At 38.9% G+C, this 17189-nt stretch overlaps 2 protein-coding genes across 5 annotated transcripts; one reads left to right on the top strand and one right to left on the bottom strand.

Annotated features, from left to right (window-relative positions):
- Positions 1-1859: 1859 nt before the first annotated feature.
- Positions 1860-10576, bottom strand: LOC113203365 (activated Cdc42 kinase Ack). 3 transcript variants are annotated; one of them, XM_026418005.2, is made up of 14 exons: positions 10429-10576; positions 9730-9886; positions 9390-9643; positions 9107-9298; positions 8802-9024; positions 8533-8721; positions 8327-8440; positions 8025-8245; positions 7715-7938; positions 7373-7630; positions 6337-7261; positions 5675-6230; positions 4827-4984; positions 1860-4220 (listed from the first exon to the last, which is right to left on the bottom strand). In XM_026418005.2, exons 2-14 carry the CDS (start codon positions 9823-9825, stop codon positions 4115-4117), a joined length of 3516 nt encoding a protein of 1171 aa, XP_026273790.2. In that variant the 5' UTR covers positions 9826-9886; positions 10429-10576; the 3' UTR covers positions 1860-4114. The 3 variants fall into 3 exon arrangements, with proteins under 3 accessions (XP_026273790.2, XP_026273792.2, XP_026273793.2); XM_026418007.2 differs by lacking the exon at positions 10429-10576 and adding an exon at positions 10263-10414; XM_026418008.2 differs by lacking the exon at positions 4827-4984.
- Positions 10567-17159, top strand: LOC113203366 (uncharacterized). Of its 2 annotated transcripts, none has more exons than XM_026418010.2 (5): positions 10567-10874; positions 11191-11344; positions 11426-11590; positions 11683-11796; positions 11905-17159. In XM_026418010.2, the coding sequence occupies exons 2-5, from the start codon at positions 11194-11196 to the stop codon at positions 13257-13259; spliced, it is 1785 nt and encodes a 594-aa protein (XP_026273795.1). In that variant the 5' UTR covers positions 10567-10874; positions 11191-11193; the 3' UTR covers positions 13260-17159. The 2 variants fall into 2 exon arrangements, with proteins under 2 accessions (XP_026273795.1, XP_026273794.1); XM_026418009.2 differs by having other exon boundaries at positions 10567-10904.
- The last annotated feature ends 30 nt before the right edge of the window (positions 17160-17189 follow it).

The following is a 17189-nucleotide window of genomic DNA, read 5'->3' as shown; positions in this document are numbered from 1 at the left end:
CCCCGGTGGTGTGTGAGGTGCGCGCGGCGGATTTCAGTTTTTGAAATGGTTTTATTCAAGTCAAATTAAGTTACATTCGGATTTTACATAGGTTGGTGTGATGTTGCCCGTGGGCCTTACATTATTTACTTACATTAATTAACTGGTGATTAGGTATGCGGTGGAGCGTTTGATGAAGGGGTGATTGGATGGTGTGAGGGTTGATGCTCTGATTTTAGGGTCCTCTAGCTTACCAAGGCTAGGGGGAGAAAGGAGTTACAGCCCCTTAATTAAGGGCAGGCGGCGGATCACGACCGGCCTGGAGCCCCGGGTGGCTATGCAGTCCCGTAACGCACGAGTGCACGCAGGGACTGCCTACCGGTGAGGCGCTCCGGTGGCCCTGCACAAGCTTTCCTCCGCAGCGGAGGGGAGCAGAGCAGCAGAGCTCTCCCCTTGGCCACCCCTCTCCCCTCTCCCAATCACGGCCGCACAACGCACATCCCGGGCGTAAGTGCTGGCAAGAGTGTGAGGCGGGCGAGGACGGGGTGGGGGTAACGGACCGCAGGTCTGCGCACTGGACCCGTGCCTCCCCCTGCTCCCTTCCCCGCCAGCAGGTCCCTCGGGCTCTCCTGCGCGCCCTCTGTTCTGCTCCCTGTACGTGAGTACGTGTAGGGTATGACCAATATGGGCGCCCTCCCCCCTCTCCTCCTTTCCCCCCCTCACGCGGCAGCAGCCCAGCAGCCCCCCAGCTCCGGTGTGTAGGACACGGTGCGGCGCGGTGCGCTGGGGGAATAGGCGAGGGCGGCGCTGGGGTGCGGGTGGGACGAGGAGGTGGGTCGAGACGCAACAAAATAAACAAGGGGAGCTCGCGGATAACATGGTTATCAGGGCACCCCCGCCTCGCCCCCCTCCCCGAGCCCGGAGCTTGCTGCGTTTACGTTTTTGTACTTGCCTCTATCTGCCCTGCAATCAGCAGCGTGCTCTGAGCGGAGCCAAACTTCTCTTTTTGCTCCAGCGCGCTGGAGGCGGCACGGGGCCAACCACCGGAAAGAGGGGAGGGAGGGGAAAAGGGGGCGGGGGAGTCCCCGGGTCGCAGGCCAACCCCTCTAAAATATGGCTGGTTTGATCGTGGCAGCTAATAGCCTTAGGTAATTTGCGGTTGATGAGGAAGACAGGTATGAACTGGAACTCGTTCAGATAGAGCTAGCCTGCCCGGAACTAGAGCGAGCTACGCGAGCTAAATGCCTACCCCGACCCCCCTCTCACCTGTCGAAGAAGGGGTCTAGCTCGCGTAGCTCGCTCTTTGCGGTGCTCTACCCGGAACCGTCCTGGCATGCTGGCACTCCGGTCCCGGACTGCACGGAACGCGGGGGTGCCGCTAGATTGCTCAGAGGTAAGTCATTCCTCCCGTTTGGCAGCGCCTCTCCAAGCCACCCACGGAATGCGGAGAGGAGGCGGGGTTGACCCCCCCCCCCCTCTCCCCTCCACTGGAGCCTGCGGGAGTCCTGGACCAGCACGCTGGATCGATAGGGAGGAGAGGGCTTACAGGAAAAAAGGGGGCCGTATCCTATGTGGGGGAAAGGGGGACTGGGGAGGGGAGGGGGAGAATCAGAGATGTGCGAACATGGAGGGGGCACTGCACCGAAGTGAACGGGAGAAGAGAGATAAGGGTGAGAGCCTGACCCCCCCCCCCCCTCCTCCAGCGCACCGCTCGCTAATGGAGGGGTGACTCTCGGCAGCTTCTGAGGTGAGAATGCGGGCCGTAATGACACTGTCCTCAAGAAAAGATGTTAAACTTCGATAATTAAAGAAGGAGGAAAGTAACTTTTGTGGCTCAGGCTTGAGCATAATGGGGAAAATTAATTGAGACAGCGAGAAAATTACTTGTATGTCTTTAAATTTATTCGAAGATCCTATATAGTCAATGCTAAATTAAAACTAACTTAAGGAGTTACATCTTGGCAGTAATGTTATACCAAGAACACCACACAGGCAAAGGGCACCAAAGGCCAAGAGAACTGGTTTGTCCAAAAATCTACATAAAGACAGATTTGGAAGGCTGTTTAACACCCACAACTTCACGGCTAATAGAAGTATTACCTTACATAAACACAATTTTAACTGGCTGACACATGCAATTAATTTAAGTTAGGTCATGTCTTTCAAACAAAACAAATGAAATTTAAAAAGTGATTTTCCATGATAATTGGCGCAGGTAATACCATTGACTTAGAAGTTAGACAATAGAATACAATAGGATAAACCTTTAACTAGCTTTTGCAGTGCCCACCAAAGAATTCACAACTCACAACAGAGTTATAGAATAATGTTAAGGGAAGGCACTCAAAATATGTTTGGGTTTTAATATCATTTTCTTAGTTAGATATCATGTTTTTGAAAAGTCACAAATCAAGGCTTCATACAAAAAAATAGTATTTTACATTAAAATTTCTGTAGACTTCAAACGTTAAATAACATAGAAAAGAGTACTTTGAAAAGCAATTTGTTCTTCCAATGTAATAGTGACACACTTGGAAGTAGACTACCTTTTTCGGATGCATCTCACAGCCTTTCAATCGCAAAAATATCTATCCAAATTATTTTTGAATATGCATTCATCTCACATCTAGGAAAATAATTACAAAGTGTACGCTAGGGTAAACTTTGGTTTAGAAATAATATAAAATACTAAATAATAAAGAATTATGGTGAGACAAAAATATTTTATCTGCAGACATCAGCAGAAGAAAAACAGCTTACCATGAGACACTTGTCTTCACTATAGCTCTCCCTAACAATTACATATCACAGTTTGGCACATGAACAAAGAAATCAGACATTTGGACAGTTTGGAAACAGCAATCATACAAAATATCAATCAACATTGATTGTAAACAGACTAAGACACCTCAATTATGCAAACAAGAAACAATGCTGATTTATTAACACTACCAAGGTACAAGTAAAGAAATACTGTAAGACACTTATAGAGGATTTCAACTCCTTGGGTTTCCTCTTTAGAAAATCATTTAGATTCACATTGCTCTTCCATCAAAATTTGACTCTAATACAGACAGATTCTGCATACCTATGATGTCAAGTGTGGTTAGGAAAGTTAAGTATGAGTATATAATACTGTAACTAGTATTTTCAAAGAGAGCATAATTTTTGATCAAGCAAATAGTAAACAAGCCCAATACGCGCAGATTTTAAATATCACAGGCTTTTATGAGGTCCCCTTAGAACCTTGTTTATTATAAAATACTGAGGGTGTTGAAGAATGCATTACTTTACTTATTATTCACTACTTTTCACATGAAAGGAAAAATAAAAGATAAAACTATACTATTTATTTTAATACCAACAACAAAAATGGTTGGTTAAAATAATTGCTGCCTTATAAATTGAAAAGAGATAGAAATACTCAATCATACCACAGTATTTGAGAGATTAAAAAAAAATAGACAACAGAGAAAAATACAGTACTATACCACAAAAAAAAAGAGGGAGAAGACAATGACAGATTTGTAATATCTTGTACATAACGCGCAAACATAGTACTGGAAGACGTCAATTAAGTAAAAATATTTGACACAACAAATACAAAACGAAACCGTCAAAAAACATGAACGACCTATGTATGATAGAGGTTTCAAACTGTACGGTTCAAAATTACACAAGGAACACTTAACTCTCAGGTCTGTAAATGAAACAGCATTCTTCAAATTTTGAAATTTGTAACAGAAGACCTTTTGTTAATAATGAGTTTAATGAATAGCAAACATCAACATAACCCATAGACTTCAGTCAATATTGATTGCCAATTCTAAATATACAGACATGAATGGCACAGATAGAAGTAATAAAATATATCAAAACCTCACAAACTTATCTCCTTTAAACCTCACTTGAAGTATATTGTATGGGAAGTATTGGTTCACTTGTTTAGCTTTAAAAGACAGCTAAAAAGGAGAAGTTTTCAAAGGAAAGGAACAAAACAATAAAAATGGTTAAGGTCACTTTAGCACACTCCAACCTTACAAATTTTTGAACATGAAAGACCAAGTCTATCATAAAACAAAGTCAATTTCTCAGAATAAAAGTGGAATGAGCGTTATAAATATAATACCTTTAGTTATTGGCTCTGGACAGAATCTAAAAGAGTAGATGCTGCTTCCTGCACATTCCAATTGGTCCTTTCTAATGCTTGCTCACACAGGCGTCGAGAGGCGAGTCCCAGCCTGAAGAAAGAAATCAGTGTTATTAAATATTGACAGCCAATCGCTTTTTCTTTTAAAGAACATTTGTTTAACAGGACACTTCAACTAATATCTTAGTACGGCTTGAGTTAAATATGTGCACCTGTTGACAAAATTCATTCCCACAGCAAGATTCATGCAAGAGCATACAGTGAAAGCTAAAGTAGCAAGCAACGAAAAGGTAAGGAAAACAATACGACTAAAAGAAGAAACTAATAAAGTTAATTGCCCGCAACCCACAACAAAACTTAGATTTGCCAAACAACTACTGCAGTACCACTAATTTTAATTGAATTCAAAGGTTTTACTTATTGATAAAAACTTTAAGAAAATCTGTTCCAATACATTGAAATCCTGGAAAGAACTGACTAAAGCTGTTCTTACCAACAGTTTAAAAAAAAACAAGAAAGGCAAGCAAATTAAAATAAATATAACTTGCAGGTTAAATGAAAAGGGAGTGGTAACTATTAGTGTTATTTTTATTACGCTACCTAATGAAGTTCTTTTTCTTAAATTTATAGACTATGATCTAATAATATTGCATGGAAACATAGCATATATGCAACAACGATCTGTACATGTGATTACCTGTCTAATCTGTCGACCTTAATTCGTTTAGCTGCTGCAGTTACATCCCAGCCTGTTGCATTAAGGGCAGAAACGCACTCGTCCTCACGAGCATCACCCACAGCATCTTGGAGGCGAGATACTTTATCAGCTCGTAGCTCCCCAGAAACACCAACCTCCTGGCAGGCCATTCAATTTAGGGACTTAAAATTGGGGAATATGTTTTACTAAAGTAGATGCACATTGGAGAAAAATTATGTTCAGTGGACAAGAAGGTACCACATGTTTTTGATTAAAAGAGAAATGGAACAAGGACGAATAGATAAAATGACTCAGTATAAATGAGAACAATAATCAATCACCATCACTCACAGAGATAATTTTTTTGTTCAAATCAACATACGTATTAAAGTCTATACACAACAAATGCCTGCACAAAATACACAGACATGCCCTGATATACGACCCGCCTTGCTCACCAAATACATGGATGAGATAAAACTTTGGTTATCACAAGACTACTAAAAAGATGTTGAAAACAGAAGCAAGCTCAAGAATAGTCACAAACTACTATGAAAAGTAATACTAATACAGTATCCCCCAGAAGCAAACTTAGCATGCTATATTTCCTCAGAGGATAGTTGATATGAAGACATTATTGATTGTCTAGTTTACATCCCTTCAATATTCTTCAGAGGTCAGTCAAATTGGTCTTTATATCACAATATACTGATGAATCATGTCTGATTTTACCTTTCTCATCTTTGGCAACATTACAGGCAAAACACCAAATATTGATTTGATTTATCAGATTTTGACCCAATGAAACACAATAGCAAGAAAGGGTTTTAAAGCATGCTATCACTTACCACTTTTGTGCTGCTTCGAGGAGATGAAGAAGGTGATGCTGGGACTATGCTGTAGACTTGCTGGGGAGTAAGATGCAATTGATTTGGTCTCACAATGGCTGCAGGGCCGGCAGCGGCCGACAAAGCAGCACCAGTAGACGGACCAGCACCACCTGTCAGAACACGGTTTCGTGCCTCCAAAGCTGACTTGATAGCTGCCCGCTGTTGTTGCTGAAGGGATTGGGGATGCTTTGGTTTCTGTTGGGGTGAGTCTACTGTGCTGAAAGTAGTCCATCCAGATTGACTAGTTGCATGAAGAGGCAAACCACTGTAAACAACAGGGTGCTGCTGAACTTGGCTGCTGACAGAAGTCCCAACACTGAGATTCCATGTGTGGTCTTGACTATCAATGCCAACAGGATGATATACTGTTACACTGTCAGAGCTAGTGGCACTTGCTGAGCCTGCAGAAGGATAAACAATGCCTGCTGGCTGAGCACCAGCTGTCCATGATGGAGGATTGGGATTGGGAACTGGCACAAGTGCAGAGTTTAAAGAGCTCCCACCAGCATCAAAGCTGGAAAAAAATAAATAAAAAAAATCAACAAAAGTTTGATAAAGTAAACAAACATTATATAAATGTACCCATAAAGTCAAAACACATAATTAATAAAAGTACAAACCCTGATTGGACATTACTACTACCGCATCCTAAGGAGGGCAGAGCTTGCGCACAGTCCTGCAAGCCCCCTTGTATTTGAGAATCAACCTGCCACGACTGTCGATGGAGGGTATGCAGATTCTGCAAACCTGACTCACTAATTGAATTTTCAGATAACATCATACTTTTCAAAAGCTTTACAGAATTATTAATTTCATGATTTGATGATGATGTGGAGGTGGAGGTTTGGGTAACTCCTGCAGATGACCAAACAGGAGAGGATGTTGAAGGCAAACACACACTTTGCACTTGGGAGGCTCTAAAGTCAGAAGGTTCAGTTCTAGAAGAAGTCCGAAACTGAACAGTGGAAGGCTGCCAGCTATTTGGGTTTGAAACACTTGCAGATGGTACAGAAGGTGAGGCTAAAGTTTTGGCTTGAGGTTTGTTAACTACTTTGGATGACTGAGGTGGTGGCCTAAGAGCTGGTATAGAATGCTTGTTACCTACATTTGTAATATCTGAATTTTCTGTAGATAAATTATTAAGGTTTGCACTTGCTTCTTTCTGTCCCAAGTGTTTCTCTAACTCTGCCAAAAATTTAGGATCAAGCATTCGGTTGGGTTCTTGAAGAGCCAATTGACTAGTTACAATTTGTGTTTCTTCTTGGCTGTTTTGGTGGTTGTCATGTTGGTGCCATGAAACCTGTGCTTCTTGTTGGCAGTTATTAGTATTAAGGTAGGTATTATGAGCCTCAGAAACATCAGAGTAATAACGGCTTGGGGTGAATACATTGGAAGTGTCAAAGGGATCTGGTGATTCAGATCTCTGGACATTCACAGCACTTTCTAGCACAGGAGGCGGTGGAGCTTCTCTTGTCGGGTATATTTCTTGAGAAGGATAATTGGCATATAATCTCTCTTCTTCGGCAGAAGTCCACTGATCTTCACCTAATGAAAAAAAAAACATATTAAAATATGTTATGATTTATCAAAAGATGACAAAAGAGATATTTTATATCAAGTCATTTTAGAAACTATGCAACGGAATTAATTTCTCACCTTCCACACTATTATCAATAGGTTCGTCCAGTAAGGACGAACCATTAGCAGTTGGCAACCTGGTGGTTAAGATAGACTCGGGTAATGCGCTTCCAATGTCTATCAGAACTCCCTCCCTTGTACCAGAATGAAGACCGAGAGGCACACTAACAGCTTCCACCACAAATTGGCTTCCTCTGGCAGTCTCCAGACTGTTAAGTTTGGAATAAGAGAATTGTTTTGAATGGCGGTTGCTTTTTTCTGCTTGTTGGTGAGGTTCTACAAATTCATAAAAGAACATATTTTGATGAGTAAGCCAACACTGAGATCCACAGCAAGAATGTAAAGCACAAGGCAACTCACTATTCTTTTTCCTATCAGGTAACTTAGATGTTGGGCCAGGATTGGTTGCCATACCCAACACATCAGGGGGCTCCATCGGGTTTCTTAAGTAAACTTCATCAATGAATGCAGGGCTTCCCCATGATTTCCCATATGGGTCCCCATGGCCCGTATGAATAAAAGAATTTTGCAGGGGACTACTAATATCCTCACTTAATTTTTTCCTTAAGGGATCAACAATGCACCTGTCCATAAAGAACAATATTTGGTAATTACCATGTAAACCATTATTTAGCTTTTTACATGAAAGAATGGGCAATGTAATATTTACCTTGGGAATTGACCAATGTCAAAAGTTCTTTGATTTTGACCTTTCCACCAATAGCAGTCAGCTCTGCCTTCAATTACAATTATTTGGTCCCCACGCTCGATTGTCATTTTGCCAGCCTCTTCAAAGCGATTAAGTGCTTTCATATTGTGCGGGATAGACTGCGAAAGGTATTCACGCAGAGCCGAAAATGTTGGTCTATCAGCGGGCACCTTTGCCCAACACTGAAACATTCCAAACATTTCTATGTAAAACCTTAGAGAGTGGTGAAAAAAGAGAGTAAGGACAGTTGCATAGCAAATTACCTGAAGCATCAATTGGTAGACTTCTGGCGGACATGAATCAGGTTGGTGCAGTCTTTCCCCTTCCCTGTCAATTTTTTTAAGAATTTGAGTTCCATTCAAACCAATCCAAGGTTCCTGAGATATAACATAAAAGTGGAGATTTTAAATCATTTTTAAGCTAGGATTCAATTCAATTTTTTTACAGTAAATGAGTATATTTTATTCACCTGTCCAAATGTAAACATCTCCCACAGAGTTACTCCAAACATCCAAGTGTCAGAGGCATGACTAAACTGTCTAGTTTTCAAACTTTCAGGAGCACACCAGGGAAATGGCACCTTTTTGTGTTCTGTCATAACATAGCAGTCATCTTCCTGAGGAACAGCTCTCATAAGACCAAAATCACCAATTTTGATCTAGAAGAAAAAATCTTAGTTCAAAGATCTGGTAACTAGTTTTCTACTCTTTTTTGGTACTGTAAGTAAGTATACATCACCTTATCAACTGATGCTAGAAGAACGTTGCGGCATGCAAGGTCGCGATGAATGTAGCGTTTAGTTTCCAAATACGCCATTCCTGTGGCGACTTGAAGGGCATAGTTCCAAAGAACCGTAATTGGAATGTGTTCACACTGCTTTCGTAAATAATCTAACAGGCTTCCAAGAGGTGCAAGTTCAGTTATCATCATCATTGGATGGGAGAGCACAACACCATACAACCTAGATATATCAAATTTAAATGTTTGACATGGAATGGGGGAGTTAATGCAAATACCATCAAACATTGTCAAATGTGTCATACCTCACAAGGTTTGGATGGTCCAATTGATGCATTGCCTGCACCTCTTTAACAAAGTCTTCAAAAACACCAGGTTGGTTTAATGCATCCTGCTTCAAAATTTTTACAGCAACACGCATGTTTCTCCCCTCTGGGGTTGACCAATCCCCGCGCCGAACAACACCAAAGGAACCATCTCCAAGTTTTTCAGCAAGCCTTAAGTTTGACACAAATACAATAGTGTTAAAAATATTACCATTTTTATACTGCACTATGCAAAGAAGAAGTAGATGTTAAATTGACTCACACAATATCTTTCTCACTAATTAAACAGGTTAGACTCAAACCACCAGCCGAATGTTCAGATGATAAAGTTTTCCTAGAAGCTGTTCCATGTTGTTTACCTCCAGCAGGAATAAGTTTAGTAAGAATATTTCGCTTCCAATGAGGCTGTTTTCTTTTCTTCACTGCCTCCAACAGTCTACGGATTGCAGGCTTACCCATTCCAATTTTTTCCAAATCACTTGGTTCCACATGATCAAAGTGCTGTAATCTTGTTACCTGATACAAAAACCAAAAATCTCTCAAAATCTGCAGGGAGTAAAAAAAAAATGGTCAAGCTCCTTAGTACTCAATAAAACAAATACCTGTAGATCATCTCTAATTCGGGTGAAAAACTGCTCAAGCTGGACATCTTGAAGGAGTTCGCCCAGCCATTCAATTCCCTCATCCCTCTCTGTCATGATTTAGACAAGGGACACTCCCTAACCTCCTTTAAATTACACAAGAGGTACAGGTGTACATCTACAGACAAAAACATAAAATACAAATGAATGGGCGATCAAAATTTGAAAGTATGAAATGGAGTCGTGAATTTCTCAGTGCTGTGTGTTCATTACTGTGTTATAGCATACTATTTCAAATTTAACGGATTTAATTTTAGAAAGACGGTTTTAAAATAAAATAAAATTAAAATAAGTCATTTTGAAAATACTATAAAAGTGACAAACATGATGAGCAGGTTAGAAAACAAGTTGCAAGCAAGAATTGACGTGTATATGCAGAAGATAGCTAAGCAACAGTGAAAACTTTGAACACATAGGAGGAGGTTTTCTTTACATGCAAATTAAGTTTTAATTAAATCCTATAGACAACATACAGATGTAGGCCTCTGAATCACCTGCTATGCCATCATCAGCTTTCACTACAATCAGAGCGTGGACCACTTGAACCACAGGTAAGGCTACCTAAATACGACTGGCTTAAGTTAACCGATTCATGAAGCAACTAAAAATGTCAAAACAAACACAAAACTCTTAAGGATATGGGAAGTTCAAAATACTCACAAACATTCTTTGTTTTTGGTAAAGCCTGACAGTGATCTTGTGCGTGGCGCTCTCTGTTGCTCATAAAAGTAACGAACCAACGAACGATTTTTGAACAAGTGAAGACTCCACGGCTTATGAGAAATTGTCAAGTACGGTATGAGAAACCACCCCTAAACCACCCCTTTCTCCTTCCACCCCTATTACCCCGGTCCTACCCCTACTCTCCCCCACCTTTCACCCGCCAAAGCCCAATGCCCCTTGTGTCACCACCCCCTTTTCAGCTCCAACCTCACCCCACTGGGCACCCTCAATATTCCACCCTCCCCTTGCCAAAGTGGAACGGAGTTAGTTTCGATTGGTGCAGTACGTTTTGGGTCTGAAGAAAGACGAGAACCACGTAACTTTCGTGTAGATTTGAGTATTTTCTTTGGTACCTACGGACGCCTCCTAGAATTTTGATTAAGGTACTTTCTCATCTAAGAATCTCTGAAAGTGTAAGTGAACTTTTACATTTGATGAGATTAGTTTTCTTGTATGTCATTTCTTTTTCATCGGGATTGGGTTCGTGTTTTTAAGAGAAGAGTGTGTTTTTCTTGCTCTCCTGTTTCAGTAAATCAATACTGTAATGATTCATTTTATTGTTGTTAACAGTTTATGTCTAACATAATGTGTGTCATGGGTTGTGTTGGGTTGTTAACTACCATCAATTTTCTTAAGTGCAATTTTTCCAACTGAATTTAAACTAAAGGAAAAAAATTTCAATCTTGATGCTTGTTGCAGAAAATGGGGTATGAAGTACATGTTCTTCATACTGGGTACTCCGGTACAACAGATCAAGGGATGATTGCTAACTGCTCATGCACATTAATCCGTGGACGACATAATGTTATTGTAGATACAATGACTCCTTGGGACAAAGACAGAATCATTTCGGGTAAGCATTATCGAAGCATTGTATCAGAAAAGTCATGAAAAATTACGGATAAATGATAATAATGTGTGCTTTCTTTTCCAGCCTTAGCTCTTCATAAATTAACTCCCGATGACATACAGTACGTTGTTTGCACACATGGCCATTCCGACCATGTGGGAAACAACAATTTGTTTCTCTACGCAAAGCATATTGTTGGATATTCTGTATCTTTCAGAGATGTGTATACTCTTCATCCCTTTGAGGATGGTATGAACCATGTACAGTTTGCTTTGCTAATTTGTCATCTTGATAACTAGATTTTAATGTGTTAAATATTCTCTTTTTGTTTTGTTGTGTAGGTCAACCATTTGTAATTGATGATGATGTGAAAGTGATTCCTACACCAGGTCATACCAATACTGATGTGTCAGTCATAGTACGTACTCGTGACCAAGGAACTGTGGCTATTGTTGGTGAGTGTCTCTGAATGTCTCTCCCTAAGATAATCATTATGAGAGTCAATAGTTAAGAGGAAAAAATGGAATCCGGAAAAATTATCAAACTTTATTCTCTTTTTACAGGTGACTTATTTGAAAAAGAAGAAGACCTGAAAGATGCCTCAATATGGCGCACTCTTGGCGGGTCAGAAAATCCTCGAAGCCAAGAACGTTATCGTAATGCTGTTCTCCTCATAGCTGACTACATAGTTCCTGGACATGGGCCCATGTTTTCCGTTACTGCTGCTGTCCGTGAAGAGGCCAATAAGAAGTCAACAATGAGCACAGGTCAAACAAATTACTTACCTCCTAGTTTTGTGAAGTCTGGGTTCACTCTCCCCGCCTTCTCAAGTTATTCAGATACCATTTATGGATCAAAGTGGGTGGATGATGTATCTGCGAAAATGGATAAATTTGATCTTATAGGTAGCTCTCGGTTATCACCTAGCCGTTGGGAAGATAAGCTTAGAGATTCTGAACTTAAGAAAGATTTTAGTAGAGTTGACCCAGCATGGTCCAGTAAACCAGATCTTTTTGGGGGTCAGACTCATCTAGAAAGTAAGCCTTTGTATGACTCAGGTAGCCGTTCATTGGATGCGCGTATTAACTTTGATGACCGTGCCCGAAGTCCTATAATGGCAAGAAGTCCTATGCGAGAAAGTCGCTTACAGAATTTTGATGACTTCAGTACACAGGGGTCAAGGAAGTATACTTCTGAGACTACACTTTATGGTGCCAGTTCTACCAGTATTTTGAAAACAAAACCCGATCCTGATAGGTCCTTAATTGGGACAGCTGCACGTAATTTTGATTCCTCTAAAGCCACTGTCTCTGATTCTTTTGCAATTAGTAGCCACGCGTTGGACAAAGGCCGTTATGATCGACCTGTTTGTGAAGAACCTGTTAAAAATATTGGCTTTTCTGACTATAAAGGAGACAGCAAGTATAACATTGGCAAAGATCTTACATTCAGGGAAAGTGATAAACCTGGACTCAAGGTCAGCTTTGGTCCAATTGGTAAATGTGACTCTAAGGATAAAATAAGTGGTCCTGATAAAGTAGGCCAGACCCTTTACAGCCCCAACTATGGCTGTGATATTCGTAAGCCAGATGAGCGTTTTTCCCATGATGAAAAAACGGATCCATACAAATTGAAGCATGACCTTTCCGGCTACAACAGTTCTGATAAATTCAGAGATGAAGGAAAAAATGACAAGTTCAAATGGGACGCGAGGGAAACTTCAGTTCGTGATTGGGGCAGTCTAGATCGCCATCGCATTTCTACAGGTGACAAGCTTATGACTGACATAAAAAGTAAAGATACAGCAGAAGCTCGATTGCCTATCTTCAGTGACCCAGTGCTGAAAGGTAACACAGCTCATAGCAGTGCAGATTCCCTTGTTCAGAGAGATGATCGTTATTCACGGGTTATCATCTAATTGTTTCCTTCATTGCATTCCACAAAATTAATTTTTTAAAATAAACTCTATTAATAAAGAAAAAACTGAAAATCATTCCATTTGAGTAGAGGTGAGTAACACTTTAGTGATTGTAGAACATAATAATATGGTGCACAGTTTGTGCTGGTGAGTTAGAGATTGGTCACCAATTTGATCATACCTACAAATTTGCAAATTGACAGTTTCCAGACTGCCAGCTTCTCAAAGCAAGGAATATGTTAAGGAAAGTGGTATACTTGTAAGTAAAAATCTACAAAGCATTCAATTGTTATATAGCCTCTGCATTATTGACATTTGTGTCTAGCTTAACACATCGGTGCATGTGTATCACAATATTTTTTTCTGGAAAACAGAACCACTATATGTGGTGTGTCAACACAATTTTGTGTTTCATTACCCATGTCGTTTGCGAGTTCTGAAACGAATTTCACTAGTTATAGTGTTTGCTTCTGGCTGTGTTTTTATGTTGTTGCTAGTCCTATTAAAGACTTTGTTAAGCCATCCTTACAGTTATGTAGTTAGAAAAATTGCACTGCACACAATACTATATTGGCAACTGGCATTTGTTACGAGTATGTATACTTTTCATGTTTTGTAAAAGTGCAGTATATCTGTTGTTATTTTGTTGTCTTTTGTTTTTTCTTATAAAGATTATTGTTTCTGTATAGGAAACATCATCAGTGCATTTTTTAAACTGATGGCAAATACTTTTTGTAAAAAGTACATACATTTTTTATCTTATTGACCATAGTGCCACAGTAGGACGACTCTGTCCTCTGATTAAAATATTGTATGGACTTTGTATGTGTTTGAGTGGAATTAGATTCCGCAGCAATATAAATTTGATCTCTTTCCCCCAAAGAAGGTCCTACAGGCAAACCTTTGTAATTTATATGAAAATAAATAGACTATTTCATATTTGTTGTTATATTGTTGAGATGTTGTAGTTTATTGTAGTATCAACAAAAAAATATAGTGTAGGCTCTATGGCAGACACCTATTATCTTTTCGGATGTTGTTTTGTACCTATTCGCAACATGACTGTTGATTATTTTTGTTGCAGAAACTGTCAACGCTGGGACTGGTGATTGAAATGGTTGCTGCTGAATGTTCCCCTTTTAAATACAGAATAACTATAAAAAAAACATGCTGAATTTTTAATTTCCTCATAATCAAACTTCCCAAGGAGAAATGGCAGTCAGAAAAGTACCGAAACAATTTTGTTTTTTAACAGTTTCAGTATTGAATTTATGTTCCATTTCTTAACTGTTGGTTTTCATTATAATTTACGTCCATTTTTTTCCATTGTCTTGTCACATCTTTAATGTTGATCCACCAAAGCAAGGGGAGACACTAGTTGTTCTTTTTTTTTTCTTTTTTTTTTAGAACTTTACATTTGGGCAGTCATCTCAATTACCTACCCTGTTTCAGATTGTCACTGACAAATGAAATTTTATTAGAATTGTTAGACTGTTATTTATATTAATGTTGTCGTTGAAAGTAACAATTTCATATATTTACTGTTTGTAATGTTTTTCAAAACCCATTAGATGGGTAAGTGCCTCAAAAGTTTCTCATTATTACCCATAAAATTGTACATCTTTACCCACTGCCAGTTTCACCGTTGCATCATGGTGATTTTTTGAAAAAGACAAATACCTTTTGTTATGATAGATATATTTAAAAAAGAAAGATAGACTTAATAAGGAATGGATTTGATTTCCATTAACTTTATTGTCTGGCAATCATATAGAAGTTGCTAAAATTTCCCGCTTCCTGTGATTTCACAAAAGTGTTCCCAGGTTGCCTATTAAGATTAGATTATCTCAGACTTCTCTTTGTAGTTCAACGAGTAGAAACCAGTTCAAGCTATCTTCACAAAGCACCCAGTTATTGCTTCTCTTGTATGCAATGTTATGCAGTATTCTATGAAAAGTTATAGTCTATTTCAGACAAATATGTAATATAATTATTGTAATGGAAACATGCGTATGCACTATGTACATGTTTTTGACACATTATAAATGTGTGGTTAAATTTTCATGGTTGATATTGCATTTCTATCTAAATGGTTTCACCCTACATATGTACAGCTATTGAGAAAAGTTTTATGTTTTACAACCAACAGCATTGAACATTCAGGCTATAAGTCATAGGCATTCCATCCTTTATGTCATTTGCAGAGCAGCTACGCATGGATCTCTAATATTTCATTATACAAATGAATCCAATGAAGAATAAGACCGTGTATTTTGTTTCCACTATTCTTATCCTTGTCATCTAACTTGCAGTTGTCTTCAGGTGGTCTTCTAGCAGTCCTAACAGGGTAGATTTTTTAAAATAAAGAAGGAAGGGCAAATAGCCACTATTTCTGTCATATTTTCATTGAGACCAATAGTTTCTACCCAATTGACTGTTGTAAAATTGTTACCCTTCAAGAGGACCATGTATAGATCTCAGAGAAGCCACAACATTTCTTGCATCAAGATTCCGATGACTTTTATTAGCATTAGTAAAGAGAATCTATTTGGTTTCCAGTGCTATGTCATTTCCAGACTGATAGTATGTTTTCCATTTTTGTTTTGTGTTATTGAATTAGCTAAAAAAATGTGGTGATACAAGACAGTAGCATTATTTTTTTTCCTCACATTCCTTTCTTCACTTTAAAAGTGAGATAGTTAAAATTTGGAATGCTAATTTTTTTTTGAAAACAAAGCTGCATATTGTGTGCAGCAGAAACATGGTCACCAGGTTGTTGATGACTGGCAGGAAAAGTTTTAAATGACAGACTTTGTGAGGTTTGAGGAAGTAACGAGCAATATTTTTGGAAGTCAATTCAATCACATTAAATATAGGGTAGGTTCATTAAAACATATAAAAATGGCTAATTTGAATATTTTACTAATATTGTATTTTATGCTCAAAAGAAATTTTTTTAATGGGGAAGGAGGAACCACTAGCAATATCTGTTGAGCAATCCAGATATCACAACAGTACTACCATGTTGTGAGCACATGTGTGGTTGGAAATACTATAAGAGATCTAGCTGTGAATTCAAAAACTCTAACATAAAGCCTTTTTGTTTCAATGAACCATCTGACTATATTCATTGAAATCCTCTAAATTTCCTTACATTATTATCAGAATTGACTGTTGTTGACTTTGCATCTCTTCTATAACATTGTAAGGTAATGCATTCTGTTACCATCAATAAGATCGCTCAAGCAGGAGTGGGATAATAATATGTATTATGCTCAATGGTGATACTAGTTTTCTAATCACTATTCCTTCCTTGAGTACTTCAATTTGTTCCCTAACGAGTCAATCTGCAAATACCCCCCTTCAAGGCAGAGTTGTCAATTTAGTGATATAATCTACAATGTATTAGGCTCTAATTTAAAAAAACATGTATTTAATCCAATGTTTGTTGCACATGAGTAACAATTGTTTCGAGCGCCATGCATGAAGTCTCTCTAAACAAACTGTAGGTGATCTAAACAATGTTAAGGCAATAAGGATATGTATTGAAGCTTTTGTGGATAATGCTGTAAGACCATCCTTTGATCCACAAATTTTAATATTATGAATTTTGCCAAAACATTTGTCTTTCTTAGAATAGCATCAAAAATATTTACCCAGTTAACTTAAAGGAATGAAATTTATGACATATGACATGTATGTATCTACCTGCTCAGTATCAATGATTATAAATTTTTATCTCGCTGCTTAGTACCAAAATGATGTTTTTGCTTGTCTGATAGTTATTTATTATTATTGTTGTTATATTCTAATGGGGCAATGCCAATATTTCTGTGCATGAATGGTTTATAAATTTGTGGTCTCTGAAGAATCAGTATTAAAGCACAGTGAATACCAACATTTTGCCTCTTTATTCACAGCATCACTCAA

The sequence above is a fragment of the Frankliniella occidentalis genome, unplaced genomic scaffold (genome assembly GCF_000697945.3).
Source record: "Frankliniella occidentalis isolate FOCC.00 unplaced genomic scaffold, Focc_3.1 Scaffold157, whole genome shotgun sequence".
NCBI classification, from domain to species: domain Eukaryota; kingdom Metazoa; phylum Arthropoda; class Insecta; order Thysanoptera; family Thripidae; genus Frankliniella; species Frankliniella occidentalis.
The sequence above is the reverse complement of the archived record's forward strand: the minus strand, read 5'-3'. Positions and strand labels throughout refer to the sequence as shown.

Coding starts and splice junctions, on each gene's coding strand:
- LOC113203365 (XM_026418005.2), bottom strand. CDS start 9,825: ATGACAGAGAGGGATGAGGGAATTGAATGGCTGGGCGAACTCCTTCAA. Junction 9,299..9,389: donor ATTAGTGAGAAAGATATTGT/GTGAGTCAATTT, acceptor GTCAAACTTAAG/GCTTGCTGAAAAACTTGGAG. Junction 8,246..8,326: donor TCTACCAATTGATGCTTCAG/GTAATTTGCTAT, acceptor GGAATGTTTCAG/TGTTGGGCAAAGGTGCCCGC.
- LOC113203366 (XM_026418010.2), top strand. CDS start 11,194: ATGGGGTATGAAGTACATGTTCTTCATACTGGGTACTCCGGTACAACA. Junction 11,345..11,425: donor CAAAGACAGAATCATTTCGG/GTAAGCATTATC, acceptor TTTCTTTTCCAG/CCTTAGCTCTTCATAAATTA. Junction 11,591..11,682: donor TCTTCATCCCTTTGAGGATG/GTATGAACCATG, acceptor TTTGTTGTGTAG/GTCAACCATTTGTAATTGAT.